Raw genomic sequence first — 12,432 nt, 5'->3', positions numbered from 1 at the left:
CTATCTATGTAATAGGCTAGTCCAGAGGAAACTGTTAATGGGACATGTCTACACTGGGGCTGGAGGTGGAATTTCCAGCTCAGGTAGACCTACCCTTGCTAGTTCTGATTGAGCTAGCGCGCTAAACATAGAAGTGTAGCTGCAGACGCATGAGCGGCATGACGAGCTAGCTGCCCTGAGTGCAATCCTGTCAGAGACCTAGGTACATACTTGGGGTGGCTTGTGCCATGGCAGCTACACTGCTGATTTAGTGCGCTGGCTTGTTCAGAGCTAACCTATGAATGTCCACCCGAGCTGGAAATTATACCTCCAGCTCCAGTGTCAGTAACCCTGTGTTCAATCCTGAAGGTGTTTCTTTGCACTAGAACAGGGGTTCTCAAACTTCATTGCACCGCGACCCCCTTCTGACAATAAAAATTACTACACTACCCCAGGAGTGGGGACCAAAGCCTGAGCCCACCGCAGCCCCACTGACCCAGGCGGTGGAGGGGGGTACAAAACTGAAGTCCAAGAGCTTCAGCCCCAAGTGGGGGGCCTGTAGCCTGAGTCCCAACATGCAGGGCTGAAACCCTCAGGCTTCGGCCTTGGGTGGTGGGGCTCAGGCTTCAGTTTCAGCCCTGGGCCCCAGCAAACCCAAGCCAGACCCGACCCACAGTTTGAGAACTGTTGCAGTAGAATGTGATTTGGTGCCTCTATTGTGAGACATTTCACAAATGTGCCTGCTGACGTTTGAAATACTAACAGGTAGCTGCCTGTTTTCATCTCTATTGACAAGAAGATACCCAGGAATGACAAAGCAAGGATTTGAACTGAACTTAGTGTTGTTTTCTCTTATACATCCATGTCTCTCTTTCCCTCTAGCATTTCAATCTGCAAAGCAGACGTTCCCAGCTGCTACAGAGGGTGAGAGTGAAATAATGGCACCAGCAGAACCCTTTCCAACCCAGCAAAGCTACGCCTTCCAAACAGAGATCAAAAGGTATAAAGGCCAGAAACTCCCAGTTAACACTCAAATGTTCAGGGGAAAATGCTTCAGTTTGGACCCTAAAACTCGGAAATGTCACTTTTATAAACCTACCGACCACCCACCTGTTACCTGCCCATTTACCACTTTGTTTTAATGAAAACATTTCCAGTAGCACAGGATACTGGGCATTGCTTGGTTGCCCTCCTCTTGTCTGACTTGATATTGCCATCATTAAATGAATCCTGAGCCAGACCCTGCTCAAATGGACGTGTAGATCTCTCACTAACTCCATACACGTACTCACCAACCAGAGCAGATCCCACTTCTTCCACGTAGATAAAGCTTGCCATTGAGCACGTGGGGTTCATAGCAATTCAAATCCAATAGCCGGACACCAACTGTAACAGATCCATAGGTCCCCAGAATTTCATTGTCCTTACTGTATCCCACACTGTGGCAGAGGAGAGGGGCTTTCCAAGAGGTGGGAGGGAGGAGAAGAAGGGGCCACTCAGGACTCACTCCAGGCAAGAGTCTCCATCATCTTGTAGAGGCCCCCCCTCCATCACTTAGGAACTAGCCCATCCCCAAGGAATTTCACATCTGGGAATTAGCCAGTGTCCTAAAAGGTAAAAGACACTGAATCAGAATGTTGGGTCTAAACACTGGATTCTTGCTAAGAAGCCCAATAGTGTACAGCCCAGCTGTCCTCTGGGCTAGTAAAGGATTCTCTCTTAGGCTACCTTTACGCTTGTAAGGGACTGCGGAAGACTTTGTTATGGCCTAGCCAGGGAACTTCCGCTTTCTCGAGCCGAGAGGTTACTGTCGGACATAGATAGCTGCTTCGTTATTGTGGGATACAGATAGTTTTTGAAGGACACAGCTGCTTTGTTATTGTAGGAGATAGTTCTTGAAGGACACAGCTGGCATGGCCATGGCCCTTCGCCAGGTCGTAGAAAGCCCCCCTTTAAGAAGCACCTAATTCTATATTCATGAGCTGTTTTTACGTAGTGCTTATTGACTCTGATTGTCTGCCTCTCCGTTGAACTCCGTCCCAGGCAAAGCTCCAGTGTGTTGGGTTCCCCGCCTCCATGACTGCAACGCTTGGAGTCCCCGTTGCGGGAGGGTCACTAACCTTCAGTAAAGCCAATAACTCACAGCTGTGTGTAAGCCTCGTTTTTCTCAGAGTACTTCTGCCAGGCCTGTGGTGCTTCGAGCACCTTAGCCTAGAACAACACCTGTGAGCTGAGGGGACGAATCCCAGTTCACTGAGATGTACTGGTGCTAGCTGTCATCGAGCTGGCACGCTAGAATAGTAGTGTAGCCGGGGTAGCATGGGCAGCTGTGAGCAGCAGCATGGACCAGCCATGCTAAGTACGTCCCCATGGAGTTCAGGCAGGTTTTTACTCGGCACGGCTAGCCTATGCTGACACCGCTTGTGCTACTCCAAAGACACTACTATTTTTAGCATGCTAGCTCCATCACATCCCCAGCTCCAAGTGTAAAGATACCCATCATTGCACCTGTGCATTGCGGATACTATTCACAGGCACTATAGGTCAGGCTTTTGCTGCTGCCATTAAAAGTAGCCATACACTTTCACTTTAAGGAAGTACAGACTTACGGTCTCTCAGACCAGCCCAGCATGATCATAGTTTTCACCCCAGGGTCTGGATGCAAAATAAGCAGTAGGATGCTGTTGATTCTAAGGTAGGGCAGAACCTGGCTCAGGCTACCTTGTTCCAAGAGCAGCAGGAGAAATTTAACTTGCCCCTGTGCTTTTGTTGCTCCAGGGGGCGTTTCAGCATCGTCAGACAGTGCAGGGAAAAATTAAGCGGAAATGCGCAGGCGGCCAAAATTATCCCCTACCGGCAAGAAGACAAGCAGGCCGTGCTCCAGGAATATCAGGTCCTGAGGAAGCTTCATCACACAAATATAGTCCAGCTGCAAGGAGCCTACGTGAGCCCACGGCACCTAGTACTGATCCTGGAATTGTGCGTGGGGCCAGAGCTACTCCATTGTTTGGCTGAAAGGTACACATCCCACTGTACCTGCTTTCTTTGAGGCTGGTGTAGCTAGTGAGGCATCTGTACTGTGGATTTTTGCCCACCTCTTCATTCTGAAGCATCTTCTTCCACCCATGTTTTCCCCCAGTCTAATCTAGTACAACACTTGTGATACCTCTCCTGTACTCCCCTGAGACTTGTTTGTATCTTTGGCTTCCATGGATCAGCCACAAAACAGTACCTATGGAGCACCACCATCTCTTTCCCTCCACCACCAGAGATGGAGGGCATCAATTATCTGAATGCGTCTGTTTGCTGCCTTGATTCCCACAGTCTCTCGTTAAATCCCAGCTCTCGAGTGGCCATAAAGAGGCTGCTCATTCTGGCCGAGCATAAATCCTACCTTTAAGGTATAAATGTACAATAGATGGCATGGGGATTGTGTGTGGTTCAGGTAGCCTTTCCACTTATTCCCATTTCTTCTTCAGCCTCCCCCTAATGGCTGAAAACTGATCCGATGACCTCTTATGAGTAAGAAGGGAAGACTAAGCCCATGATCTAACCACAGGAGCTGCATTCTGATCCCACACTGCCACTGACTCTGCAGCCCAGTCACTTAATTTCTCAGCCTCAGGTGTCCATCTGTAATACAGGCATAACAATATTTACTTACCTCCCCCACTGGAGCTTCGTGAGGGTTAATTATTAATAACTGTGAAGTATCTGAAGCTGATGAAAAGTGCTGATCCTGTTAGGACTTAATGGGAATTTTCCTATTGACTTCAGTGGAAGCAGGACCAGGCCATTAAAATACGCAGGAAGGACAGTTATGATTTTTCCTGTTTCCTTTATCAGGACATCCTATTCAGAGGTGGAGGTCAGAGACTATCTATGGCAGATCCTCAGTGCAGTTGAGTTCCTCCATGCACACCACATCCTGCACTTGGATCTGAGGTCTGAAAACATGATAATTACAGAACCCAACCTGCTTAAACTCCTGGACTTTGGCAATGCGCAGTTCTACACGCCAGACAGAGTCATTACCATGGATAGATGCATTGACTACGCAGAAACCATGGGTGAGTACAGTATGTCAGTGCTACGTCAGCATGGCCTCGGGCCCCTGCTAGATGGAAGGTCAGACTGGGACAATGCTGGGAGCGACACTTTATAGATGTGTTTGTAGATGCTCCCATTCATTGCCTGGCAGATGCTCCCGTTGGTTGCCAGCTAACAGGAAATTGGGGTCTGCCTGCATTCTCTTAAATTATTCCCACTTGTGCTATAATGGAGTTTAAAGAACTGGATGTTTCTGCAGTGTCCAGAATTCACCCTGAATTTCCTGGTCTGGATGATGCTGGAGTTCAGAAGGTTTTGAGCCTGCCTGTGTGCTAGCCCTGGCCTGCGTTTGGCTGGTGCAGTGGCTAGAACTGAGTGGAAACAGCAGCCTTCCCAGCTTGCTTGTTCCATTGACTTAGTGACTGTAACTCAAAAATCTCACACTGGTTGATTTTAAATGTGAGACAACCCTTGTGAAGCACAATGTCTCATCATGAGCATTGAGGGGCAGAGCTAGTGAGTGTATAGTGTACATGGTGCATACAGTGGGCACAGTCCCTTCTCATTTACACCAGTGTAACTATTAACTTTAATGGGGTTACTTCTGATTTACACCAGCGTAAGTGAGAGGAGAGTCATGCCCATAAAATGCACACAGGGCAGTCATGCATGGGCAAAAGCAATGAACACAGCACTAGATTTGCAATATATACCTAGTAAAGACAAAGCTTTTTGGAGATGTGTTTGTAGGTCTCCATTTGTTTGGCTTCTTAAATGACTCAGGATATTCATGGGGTGTCATGCATCAACCTGTCCTCTGTAACGGACCTTCTCTTCCTCGTCACTTGGGAGCACAGCAAAGATTAAAACTATCACACTGAACTTTTCTGCTGGAATAAATGTTCCATCTTGTAAGGAAACTCCACTCATACTGCTATGCCTTTGTAGCTCCAGAACTGCTGTCAGAGCAAGGAGCCCTCCCGCAGACTGATATCTGGGCTGTCGGCATCACCGCTTTCCTCATGTAAGTTGTTCCCTTGCAAAGAGCTAGAAATACGAGTGAATAATCACAATGACGGCACAATTGGCATCACAGACAAGTGGTGGGATCATTCACACGACTGGAATATCGGTATAGAAGGATACAGCTTGTTCAGGAAGGACAGACGGGAAAAAAGGGAGGAGGAGTTGCCTTGTATATCAAAGATGTGTATGTTTGCACTGCGGTTGAGATAGAAGAGGGAGGCAGACCTGTTGAAAATCTCTGGATAAGGATAAAAGGAGTAAAAACCAAGGGTGATGTCAGGGTAGGGGTCTACTATAGACCAACTAACCAGGGAAGAAGAGGTGGATGAAGCTTTTTTTAAACAACTAACAAAATCATCCAAAGCACAGGACTCGGTGGTGATGGGAGACTTCAGCTACCCAGACATCTGTTGGGAAAATAATGCAGTAGGGCACAGATTATCCAGCAAGTTCTTGGAATGCATTGGAGACAACTGTTTATTGCAGAAAGTGGAAAAAAGCTACTAGGAGAGAGGCTGTTCTAGATTTGATTCTGACAAACAGGGAGGAACTGGTTGAGAATTTGAAAGTGGAAGGCAACTTGGGTGAAAGTAATCATGAAATGATAGAGCTTGTGATTCTAAGGAATGATAGGAAGGAAAACAGCAGACTAAAGATAATGGATTTCAAGAAGGTAAACTTTAGCAAACTCAGAGAATTGGTAGTTAAGATCCTGTGGGAAGCAAATATAAGGGAAAAGAGTTCAGGAGAGCTGGCAGTTTTTTAAAGAGACATTAAGGGCACAAGAACAAACTACCCCAATGTGTAGGAGAGATAGGGATTATGGTAAAACACCACAGTGGCTTAATCAGGAGATCTTGGACATTTTTAAAAACAAGTTGGACAAACATCTGTCAAGGATGATCTAGGTTTTCTTGTCCTTGCCTCAGTGCTGGGGGCTGGACTTGATGACTTCTCAAGGTCCCTTCCAGCTCTGCATTTCTATGATTCTATGTATTAGCAGGAGTGTTGTAAGCAAGACATGAGAAGTAATTCTTCTTTACTGAGCACTGATGAGGCATAATCTGGAGTATTCCGTCCGATTCTTCAGAAAGGATGTGGACAAATTGGAGAAAGTTCAGAGGAGAGCAACAAAAATGATTAATGGTCTAGAAAAGATTGAAAAAATGGGTTTGTTTAGTCTGGAGAAGAGAAGACTGAGTGAGGACATAACAGTCTTCAAGTACGTAAAAGGTTGCTATAAAAAGAAGGGTGATAAATTGTTCCCCTTAACCACTGCGGACAGGACAAGAAGTAATGGGTTAAATTGCAGCCAGGGAGATTTAGGTTGCACATTACGAAAAAACTTGCTAACTGCCAGGGTGGTGAAGCACCGGAACAAATTACCTAGGGACATTGTGGAATTTCCATCATTGGAGGTTTTTAAGAGCAGGCTGGACAAACACCTCTCAAGGATGGTCTAGATAGTACTTGGTCATGCCTCCGTTCAGGGGCTGAACTAGATGACCTGTTGAGGTCCCTTCCAGTCCTGCATTTCTATGATTGAGGATTGCATCAGTGGAAGGCAGCTTTAAATCCACTAGAGTTTCAGAGGAGATCCACCAGCAGAGATGCGCTAAGGGCCTACTGCATCAGCTCAGAATAGCCAGAGTACAGCAGCATTCCAGCCACGTCCCTCTTCCCTGGCCACAGCCCCAGAACTGAGGGTTGTGAAATAGAATGGTTTAAAGCTGTCTATGCTGGCTCCACACTGTCTGAGCTGAAAGGGGTACTCCCTGACGGGCTGCCTTTATAGGCCCTTTGCACAGCAGGATTGGTGTCAAGGGGCCATGTTGCAACGCAGAATCAACCCACACCCACCTTTTGTGTATGGCTTGGCTCTCCAATAAAACTCAGCCAGCACAAGCACATTAAAACTACTCTAAGTAAAAAGGCAAACAAAGCATTCTAATTAACCCTTCCTCCAATAAATCATCTCGTCTTCCATTTCCTCTTCCCATACAATGGGCTTCACAGCACAGGCGGGGTCTGCTTCCTCGCGCTGGCACAGCACTGCCCAGGAGTGCTCAGAAAGGAACTGGGGACAGTCAATTGCATTTACAAAGAGGCCTTTCCCTTCGCATGTCGATTTACCCTCTTTTTTTGTGTTAGGCTGAGTGCCGACTACCCCCTCAGTTCTGATGTAGCCTGTGACTTTCTGAGAATCGCCAAGAAAGGGAAGATGAAACTTACCAGATGCTATGCGGGCCTGTCCGGGGGGGCCGTGACATTTCTTCAAAGCACGCTGTGCGCAAATCCCTGGTAAGAGCATGTTTGCTTTCCAGCCTGCAAACCTATGCAGGGCTCAGTTACTGCTCTCTTCTCTCTCTCTAGCTAGCTACCTACCTAACTTCCTCTCACTGCGTGTCTCCCTCTGATCCAGACTCTTGTTGACGCTCTAGCTCTCTTCCTATCCTAGGGGGAGGCCATCGGTATCGGAATGCCTTCAGTTTCCATGGCTCCAGGAGACGGGTTTGGATGACAGACAGCAAGCGGTAGTCACTTTCTCCACCGCCAAGCTGAGGAGTTTCCTAGCAGAACGGGAGAAGAAAAGGAGCCTCCTGTGTTCAAAGTATGGGCTGATGATTGCTCAGTGAATGGGATGGTAACCCAGTGAAGAATAGATTCCCCTCCCACACCCCACCCCACCCCACCCGCCCCGACAAATATTTGCACTGGCGGTTTGGTACCTAAGTGTTGTATCTGGTTACAGACCTGCTGCAATAAACCAGTGACCCTGACGCCTTAGAGAGAGAGTTGGGTGAGCAGGGTCCCATTAGACATGAGTGAACGGGAACTGGATCTCTGGGTGGCTTTGAAAGTCCTTCCCTTAGAGTTCCAAGACTGCACATAATCCTGCTCAGCGACCTCCCCACAAGCTCCCGCAGCAGCACAGAAATACCAGACCCCCAGCCACATCATGAGCATTTCACACATTACTAAACAGACCCCCTGCAATAACAGCGGCTTCCGCGTCTGATCACCTGTGCTCACATGACATGCAGGTCTTCTAGTTTGTCTCTCAAAAGCATAAGAAGTCAGTAAAAGATTTCCCTTGGAATGTAGCACTGAGCTGGGGCAGAGGAGCATATTGACTGATAGTGCCCCAGGATGGAATCAGACTATATACATCTTCACTGTTTAAAAAAAAAAAAGTCCATTGTGTAGCTATCTGATGAAATGTGTGTGTGTGTGTGTGCGTGTCTTCTAGGCAGGGTTGTAGGTAACTGGAGCTATAAATAACATTTGTTCAATAGGGCATCTGATGTGTCTGTCACATAGTAGCCGGGGCTAGAGTTGACATACACAATCAGCATGCACCAGTGACTGGACCCAGTGTGTAACGTACCAGGGCCGTGTTCACGTACAGCCACCAAAGTCGTCTGTGGGGATTGAACCCAAGACAAAACACAGGCCCCTGCCACTCACACTGAAAGAGAATTCTTTGCTCTGGAAGTAGCAGGCTGCTAAGCCAGCCACTAGAGGGAGGCACGAACACACTCAATACCAAAGCGTTGCATGCACAATCTGCACATTACTGCAGATGAGACTGTAACCGGGACTCTCATGGTGCCTAGACAGTAACTGTCCCAGGTAAGCCTCCCTCTCACCAGGCCAGAATGAGCCATGCTACATTTGTTTCCAGTGGAAGTCAGTCTTGCGTGTACCTTGTACGACAGGAGATGCATGGTTTTGCCTGTTCAAGAAGAGCCATTTGTGGCCATCTTCCTGCTCGTGCAAGAGAAAAGGCACTGATATAGTCTTGATTTTTCAGTGGAAGACCAAATTAGCCCTTTGTATGCTACTCCTATGGATGGCCCAGATCATGCCGTCTCAGACACAAGCCAATTTCTTCTGCATTGCACTAACAGAGTGGCAGAATATATAGCATGCATCATTGGGGGGTCTACACATGCCCCTGTGCATTGTAATATATGCAGCATGGACTAAAATCCTCAAAGGATTGATACTTACTGTGGTTATAACCACAGTGAATATGAGCTTTGGGACAGGTATTTAAAGTTTCCTGTCTTTTATGATCGGAGGGAAAATATATCAGACACCTAGTAGCTTAAAGCAGCTCCAACTTGCTTTATCTGAATCTGTTGTCTTAAAAATGTAAAACACTCTGTTAGGAGTTTTATGCTGATTTTGCAGGTCACTGCCATGATATATTGATACGGGCTTCTGTAGGGTAGGTGGCCCCTGCAGGTAGAGACCTGGCACAATTAGGATTTTACAGCGAGGCATTCTCTCACAGAAAGGGCTCAAATGAGCACTCTCAGAAAGAAAACTTTTGTCCACATCTGGGAGAGACTGTTCTGAAACTGCAAAGGGCCATACTTTGAGCCTTGAGTGAGTGGTTCATTGCAGTGAACTCTCTACTTTGCCTGGCTTGCTGTCGAAAGTGACCTCTGCGTGCTACCTTTGTTGGCTGCACTGATCTGTGTCCGTGAGTATAGAGGAAACGCCCACTCATGGGGTGAGTTTCATAGGAACAGCTCTTCCCCTGGACAAACACCAGTTCCACAGCTCGGGGGAGATGTGACAAACCCAGGAATCTGCAGTGATGAAATTAGGGTCATTTTTCCTTAATGCCAACCATAGCCTTTTAAATCAACCACACACAACACACGCCTTTTCACTGAAGCAATCAAAGTAGCACAATGTTTTCCATTATAATTCTTCTACACAGCAAAGATCACTTATGCTAGACCTTTTGTTAGCAGTGCTTGACTGCTGCTGGCTATGTCAGGTATGTCCGGGTGTAATGCACCTGTCGTGCCACTGAATGTACGAGATGCATCCAGGCAGAATGTACCTGTTAAGCCGCTGAGAATTCTGGAAATATCTAGGTGGAGCACAGCTGTTGAATGTGCTTGGTATATCTAGGTAGAACACACCTGCTAAGCTGCTGAATGTGCCAGGTGTAGCTAGGTAGAATGTGCCTGTTATACTGCTGAATGTGCTGGGTGTATCTAGGTGGAACACCCCCCCCCATGCTGATGAATGTTCTAGGTGTATCTAAATGGAACACCCCCATGCTGCTGAATGTTCTAGGTGTATCTAGGTGGAACACCCCCATGCTGCTGAATGTTCTAGGTGTATCTAGGTGGAACACACCACTGTACTGCTGAGTCCATGCTAACTCTTCCATTATGAAAGATGTTAATAGAAAATCATCCGCTCAACAGGTGCACTGTAATACCAGTATCACATGGGTTAACCCCTGCTTTAACTTAGGCTCTTGTTGGTACTAGCTGTACAGCAGTCAAAGGCACATGTCGCAACAATGACCTTGACCTCATTAAGTACAGAATTTGCATGTCTAAAGGCGTACTGCCTCTTGGGCGCCTGGGCTGTTGATTTGTAGATCTTCTGATATATTTGGGAGATGTGGGAACAGAATTACTGGAAAATGTATTTCAATTCGATTTTTAAATAGAGGCCACAACATCCTGGAGTTTAGTGTCTTCCATTGTGTCTAAAAACTGTCATGGATTGTTTTCATTTACATTTGATGGTCTTAGCACTGTATTTCTTTTGTGAATATAATCTCTGCGTTTATGTGAAATGACTCGTGTACCTATTGGTTCTGGTGTGGTCGGTTTATTGCACCAAATACCATTTTGTGACTTTCATTACAAACGATGTTTTGCTCATAGTTCTGTATCCAGAAGCATTAATAGAGACGGGAGCAGGAAATCAGTTCCTCATGTGCTACCGATTCATAAGATCATGAAAGAGCGATAGTGTTTAAATGGTGACAGCCTCTCCAGCCGTGTTTAATGCACATTGGTAAGATCCTAAAATGCGTAGTTCTAAGGTTCCTTATGATGCTTGTACAGCAAGCAGGACAGGAAGGGTGACTGAAACTAGAGGATGTTTAACTAGACTGGGGAGAGCAGACACAGATTCAACAGACTATGAAGCTCTGAATTTCAAAGTTACACTGTCGCCATAGTCCAGTGTAGGAGAGGGTGCTTAGATCTTAGGGCCCAGTTCTGAGCTGAGTTCCACTGAAGCTAGAGGAGTTGCTTTGGATTGATACTGGTGTTACTTAGATCAGAATCTGGCCCATAGATTTTCAGGATGCTGTCTTCCCTCCAACTTAATATCATAGCAATCAGATGTGCTTTAGATTGGCACAGTCTTGTGCTTTGGTTTGATTTTTAAGGTGGAGAGGGGTCAGTTTGTGAAGGGAAAACTCATTTAAGAGTAAGATTCTTAATGTAGGTTAACATATATCAAGACCTGGGCTCATATCCCCTTTCTCTTTCTTATGCAATTCAAATGAACTGAGTTTGCTTCTCTAATTTGCATGCATTTTGAACATGTCAGAAGTCTTTTGTGCACTCAATACTGTTTTGTTAAATAAACTATTTTGACAAAGAAGTTTGACCATATTTTTTGCTGTTATTCTTTTCCTATGATTATAGTATTGTAGCGTCCAGGTGTGTCAATCAGACTCAGGGCCCTTGTGTTCTAGGCACAGCACAAACACATCCTAGCCGGATACATACTTAGTTCCTTACTTAGGATGATTCCTGCCTCCAAATCATTTTGGTTGCGCCTCTTCATATTCTTTCTATTGGATCAACATCATTCAGGTACCGCGGTGCCCAGACTGAATGCACCGTACTAGTCTCTCCACTGCCAGAGAGAGAAGTACTACCAAGTCCCCATTGCATGATGCAATGCCTCTGGACACCAGCCCCAAACCCCATTGTTTTGTTTCGTTTTCAAGTCACAGCATCTGCTTGAAATAAGGACTCATGGTCCTTTCTGGCTCCTTTTCCTGATCCTGCAGTGAAGCCATAGACCTGAGGACAATCTAGTGGCTAAAACTATGTACCATAGGAAACAATCGTCCAGTGTCAGGGAGGTGGGATGGATGACATGATCTCCATATCCTGATTCCATAACCAAGTATGTCATAACAGCCTCCCCACCAAAATGAGTAGTTTTGCTAATGAGCAATCTGAAATGTGTTTGTGCTACCCACCGAACCCATAGCTCAGCCTGGATATTACTGAGGGCAAGAGCTGTCTTCTTGACCCCCTCATATTAGATCACAGAATCATAGAATATCAGGGTTGGAAGGGACCTCAGGAGGTATCTAGTCCAAACCCCTGCTCAAAGCAGGATCAATCCCCAACTAAATCATCCCAGCCAGGGCTTTGTCAAGCCTGACCTTAAAAATCTCTAAGGAAGGAGATTCCACCACCTCCCTAGGTAACCCATTCCAGTGCTTCACCACTCTCCTAGTGAAAAAGTTTTTCCTAATATCCAACCTAAACTTCCCCCACTGCAACTTGAGACCATTATTCCTTGTTC

At 46.3% G+C, this 12,432-nt stretch overlaps 1 protein-coding gene across 1 annotated transcript in view; it reads left to right on the top strand.

Annotated features, from left to right (window-relative positions):
- The window catches only part of OBSCN (obscurin, cytoskeletal calmodulin and titin-interacting RhoGEF), a 292,040-nt gene extending 280,550 nt beyond the window's left edge, over nt 1-11,490 (top strand). The window contains exons 119-124 of the mRNA XM_043509759.1: nt 862-979; nt 2,758-2,997; nt 3,826-4,049; nt 4,978-5,053; nt 7,207-7,356; nt 7,514-11,490. Of these exons, the coding sequence (XP_043365694.1) occupies nt 862-979; nt 2,758-2,997; nt 3,826-4,049; nt 4,978-5,053; nt 7,207-7,356; nt 7,514-7,691 (986 nt within the window). The 3' untranslated portion in view covers nt 7,692-11,490. The remainder of the gene's footprint in view (nt 1-861; nt 980-2,757; nt 2,998-3,825; nt 4,050-4,977; nt 5,054-7,206; nt 7,357-7,513) is intronic.
- The last annotated feature ends 942 nt before the right edge of the window (nt 11,491-12,432 follow it).

The sequence above is a fragment of the Dermochelys coriacea genome, chromosome 2 (genome assembly GCF_009764565.3).
Source record: "Dermochelys coriacea isolate rDerCor1 chromosome 2, rDerCor1.pri.v4, whole genome shotgun sequence".
NCBI classification, from domain to species: domain Eukaryota; kingdom Metazoa; phylum Chordata; order Testudines; family Dermochelyidae; genus Dermochelys; species Dermochelys coriacea.
Note: the sequence above shows the minus strand (reverse complement) of the source record. Positions and strands in the feature narration are given on the sequence as shown.